Raw genomic sequence first — 4815 nt, forward strand, 5'->3', positions numbered from 1 at the left:
TGAATAAACCGGCCCTTTACATGCGGATAAATATGGAAACTAGGAATTATATACATTATGTGGTTGTATCTTTTGCCAAAAGCAACGGACAGTTATAGTTTATATCTTTTTTTAATATCACTTTACATAAACAAATGGAACAGTTTGACACGCAGATCCAAGCTCGTACTATACGAATTCTTGACAGGACGTGAAAACAACATTTTACTGCACTAAAGTACTTAGACTTTGGGACGAAATGTTTGCACTTTATACAAAAAAAGCACATTAATACCAATAATATTCTGTTAGATCGACGTGGAGACTGTAATCGTACAAAGTAATTCACATTTTGGTACACATTTACTAGAACATTCTTGCCATTCAGTACAAACAGTTGGCTTTCGGCCGCCCACCCCTCCCCCTCCCCCTCCCCCCAGCCCCTCCCCCCTCCCCCAATGCAAAGACCACAACGCCACGATCCCACCCCACCCCCCCCCGTTCCAACCAAGATATAACTATATACAGAATCCAACAGTACAGTTTTAAGCTAATAATTCTGTATTTACAAGAATGCAAAGAAGAAAGAAAAAAAAAAAAAAGCCGACTCCCAGAGAGCCTGTTCAGATTCCCAGGAGAAACTGGCCCTCGGGGTTGGCGGCATTTGGTCAGGCGACCGCCTTCTCCTCCACCCCCCTCCCACCCCTTGGCTACCAAGCCTTTGCCAAACTAAGAAAATAAAATAAAAATTAAAAAAAAGTAAAGGTTTGGTGCTTCTCTCTTACTCGGTCCTGGGTCTATCGGCAGGTTTAGAAAAAATAGGATTAGGGGGTGGGGAGGGGACTGCTTTGATGCTCAGGGTTCTTTCAGTAATATTTTGTATGTGTGTGTGTGCTCAGTCTCTTAAATAGGGTTTTGTTCGGTGTTTTGTTTCTGATTTTAAACGTACCATTCGTTAAAATTGGAAGAGAGCGCGCTGTGGCCGGCTGTGTGGTGGACCGCGGAGGAGGAGGGCGACAGGGAGCTGGTGGTCGGGTTGTCTGTGGAGGGAGACACGATGGTGGGCGGCGTGGAGGACTCATAGCCCGAGCTGGCGGCCGGCGAAGGTTGCGAGCCCTGCGAGGAGGATTCGTGGACCTGCGGGAATAAAGTCGCGTTTTTACGGAGATAAAGACCCGCCGCGGCGGCCGCCTGGCGGGGGGGGGGGGTGAAGGCCGAGCGCTGCCTCCCCCAGGAGCCCTGGATCCCCTTGAACTCCAGGGAGGCCAGACCCGCGGGACTTGGGCTTGGTTGCCCCGCCTCGGCCCTGCAGAGGCTGGGCTCCGGGGAGGAACAGTGCCCCGGGGACTCAACAAAAGAAAATATCTAGGGAGGAGGAGGCTGGATGTGAGGCCAGAGCCTGAGATGGTCCTCACGGCAGCCGCTGAACGTTGCTTGCTCAGGGTTAGGTGAGCCAGCGCTCAGGACCGCGTGCAAGACCCCAGCTCTCTGCCCAACGCTGCCAGCCAAGCCGCCATGGCCGTAGCTTCGTCAGAATCATCCCGCTGGGGCTATCCTGGTTCCCCATCAGTGGCGGCCTCTGCTACAGTGCTCACTTCTTTTGATTTTTATTATTAAACAGTAAATTTAGAACGGCCTCGGGTGCCCCATCTCCTTTTCCAGCTCCTGCCCTCTCTGCCCAGCCCCAGTCAGCAGAGAGGAATCGTGGCCTTTCCGCCTCTGCCGGCTCCTGCCACCGCCCGGCTGCCACTCGCCGCCCGACCCCGGCCGAAGAGCTGAGCGGGCTCTTGGCTCCAAGGCGGGCGGCGAGAGCGCGGCGATTACCTTCATGTGTTTGCGCAACGAGCTGGGGTGCGTGTAGGATTTGTCGCACATCTTGCAAAGATAGGGCTTGTCACTCGTGTGCACGTGCATGTGCTTCTTGCGATCGCTGCTATTGGCGAAGCGTCGGTCGCAGCCCTCGAACTCGCACTTGAAGGGCTTCTCCCCTGGTGCGAAAGGCAAGAAAGAGAGAGGTCTGGTTAGAACAAACCCCGCGGCTCTTTTTAAAAAATTAAACAAAAGGAAAAAATAAAAACAAAAATTAAAAAGGCAGCGGCCCAGGGTTAACACTTTGCAAGCTCAAAACCCGGATCTTTAACAAAGTCATATATCTGCATTGGAATTTTAAACATCTGAACTATTTTAACCCTTAATCCAATTAGATCCAGATTTTATTATTTTATTATTATTATTATTAGTGGTCGTGGTAGTTTTTTAGATCCCAGAGTAGCAGCAGGTCTGGCTGCTGGTTTTGAGGCCCGGGGCTATACAGAGGACTTCAGGCAGCTTCTACCTAGCTCTAGGTTTCTAATTTTCACATTCCGGGCTGATTCTCATGCTGTTTTGCTCTTCTCTCCTCCCCTTACCCCCTCCCCGACGCTCCGCACCCCGCTCGTCGCCGCCCCCACCCCACCCCTATACACACTCACATTTTATAGGGTAATCCGGGCCGAGAGCTCGGCGCCGCAAGTTCTTCCCTGGCTCCGGCGTAAAACGCCAAGTTCCAAACGCAGTACTCAGGAATCACCCGGGCAAACCAGGACAGGGAAGCAGACCGGATTCCCGGCCTTGTTGGCCCAAGAGGCCCAGAATGGCCTGCTCGACCCACACTAGAGCCCTGAGCTCGCCGCGAACTTTTCTTTTAACTGCTCCCGACAGGTCTATTTATTTTTAAAGGCCAACTCAGGGTATTCGGTGTTTCGAAAAGTCCTCATAGAATCTAATTGACAAAACGGACTTCTCCGCCTTCTGCTGACTTTCCCGACTCCTGAAGCCTGCTCACAAACAAGTCACTACTAAAATCGGGGCTCTTTAAATATGCATAAGCCTCCTCAGGCCCGACTGACTTCCTTTCACCATCGCCACCCCCTCCTTTCTGTCTCTTTTTGTTTCTTTCTGTGCCCCTTCATCCGATCTCCTCCAATTTCCTCAGCTCCTTCCTTTGGCAAAGTCCTCACTAAGGTGCGTGGAGAAGGGATGTTGGCCGAAAGCAAACGTTTAGATTTGCCTGCAGCTGGAGCGGCTGGCGCCTCCGCTGCCGCTGCCGCTGCCGCCGCCGCCGAGAGCCGGCCACCTCTCCCGGCTTCGCGCGCACCAAGGACTCCGCAAAACCGGGTTTGTCTCTCAGCTCTCCCCGCCTTTTTTTAGTTCTCATTTAAAAATCTATATCCCTAGATCCCTCTAATCCGATCCTCTCTGTACTTTACCAGAATTTCAAGCTTCAAACTAAAAACCAGCGCACACTTTCGCTGTCTGCCTGCTGGAATCTGACTTCCAGACCCAACCGAGGCCGGGTTTGTGCGCCCACGCCGCTGACTTTTGGATTTCGGGTCCCAGGCCTGGGATAGGGAACGAGGGGTGTCAAGGACAGCCGTTTCCGTACCTGTGTGCGTCCTTTTGTGGATCTTTAAGTTCTCAGAACGGGCGAAGACCTTGCCGCAGCCAGGGAAGGGGCAGGGGAAGGGCTTCTCGCCCGTGTGCACGCGGATGTGGTTGACCAGTTTGTATTTGGCTTTGAAGGGCTTGCCCTCGCGCGGACACTCCTCCCAGAAGCAGATGTGGTTACTCTGCTCGGGTCCGCCGACGTGCTCCACGGTGACGTGCGTGACCAGCTCGTGCATGGTGCTGAAAGTTTTGTTGCACGACTTTTTGGGGTTGGCCAGCTGCTCGGGCTCGATCCACTTGCAGATGAGCTCCTGTTTGATGGGCTGGCGCATATAGCGGAAGAAGGCGCCGGCGCCGTGATGCGCGGCCATGTTCACGTTCATGGGCCCGTAGCCGTGCAGCTGCGGCGCGGCATAGTGCTCTGAACGCGGACTGGTCACCTGGCCATACTGCTCGGGCCGCGGGTACATGTCCCCCGAGAAGCCAAGCCTCATCTGCCCGTTGACCACGTTGGGCGATGCATGGCCCGCCGCCTGCTCGTGAAGGCCGGGGAAGAGGAGGTGGCCCGCGGCGTCCGTGTGGCCGTGTGGGCCCCCGAAGCCCCCGGCTGAAGCAGCGAACAGACTGTGTTGCGCGCTGGCTGCAGCCGCCGCGTCGCCAAAGCCCCGGTTGCGGAACAGAAAGTCCCGCGTGGAGTTGAAGGCTGCGCTCGAATAGGAGCCGACGTGGCCCGGATGGTGGTGATGTCCCAGGGCCGCCGCAGCCGCGTAGCCGGGAGCCTGAGACGTGAAGGCCGTCTGGCCCGCGGAGGCCAGCTCGTGCGAGCTGGGGTTGAGCTTGAAGGCACCCATGCCGTCGGCGAACGGGTTGATGCCCAGGCCCACGTCGCGCTCGGCCACGTCGCCCGCCGAGTGGTGGCGGGACGCGCCAAAGGTGGTCACGCCGATCGCGGGGTACTGGGGGCCGGCGTCCAGGAGCATCGTGGCTGCTCGGGGCGAGCCCCGGCCTCCCCCGCCCCCCCCACCCTCGCCCGCCGAGGAGGGAAAATTAGGAGGAGGAGGAGGAGGAGGTAGTGGAGGAGGAGGAACGGGAGGCGGAGGAAGAGGAGGAAGAAGAAGAGGAGGGAGGAGGAGTCGACCCACCTCGCGAAGTCCTAGCCCGCAGGCAGCGGCGCGGCGCGCCGGGGCGCCCGCCCGGCCAAGCGCGGGGAAGCCTGACTGCTGCGGGCCGCGAGCAAGGCGGGCTCCGGCGCCCGCCGAGCAGACCCCGCCGGCCCGGCTAGCACTTTCTCGCCGCTCAGTCTCTGCCGAGAGGACCCCGCGTCAAGGCTGCCCAGGGAAAGGCATGGAGCATCTCAGCCCCCCAAAAAAACTTCCTCCCGGGTTTGCAGCATAGAGGAATGTGAGCGCC

At 56.7% G+C, this 4815-nt stretch overlaps 1 protein-coding gene across 1 annotated transcript; it reads right to left on the reverse strand.

The window, feature by feature from the left end:
- Positions 1 to 699: 699 nt before the first annotated feature.
- ZIC1 (Zic family member 1) lies at positions 700 to 4410 on the reverse strand. The gene is made up of 3 exons (XM_059921879.1): positions 3404 to 4410; positions 1804 to 1967; positions 700 to 1116 (listed from the first exon to the last, which is right to left on the reverse strand). The coding sequence occupies exons 1-3, from the start codon at positions 4383 to 4385 to the stop codon at positions 919 to 921; spliced, it is 1344 nt and encodes a 447-aa protein (XP_059777862.1). The 5' UTR covers positions 4386 to 4410; the 3' UTR covers positions 700 to 918.
- Positions 4411 to 4815: the final 405 nt, after the last annotated feature.

The sequence above is a fragment of the Balaenoptera ricei genome, chromosome 4 (assembly GCF_028023285.1).
Source record: "Balaenoptera ricei isolate mBalRic1 chromosome 4, mBalRic1.hap2, whole genome shotgun sequence".
Classification (NCBI taxonomy): domain Eukaryota; kingdom Metazoa; phylum Chordata; class Mammalia; order Artiodactyla; family Balaenopteridae; genus Balaenoptera; species Balaenoptera ricei.

Coding starts and splice junctions, on each gene's coding strand:
- ZIC1 (XM_059921879.1), bottom strand. CDS start 4,385: ATGCTCCTGGACGCCGGCCCCCAGTACCCCGCGATCGGCGTGACCACC. Junction 1,968..3,403: donor CCACAAAAGGACGCACACAG/GTACGGAAACGG, acceptor CTTTCGCACCAG/GGGAGAAGCCCTTCAAGTGC. Junction 1,117..1,803: donor CGTTGCGCAAACACATGAAG/GTAATCGCCGCG, acceptor TTATTCCCGCAG/GTCCACGAATCCTCCTCGCA.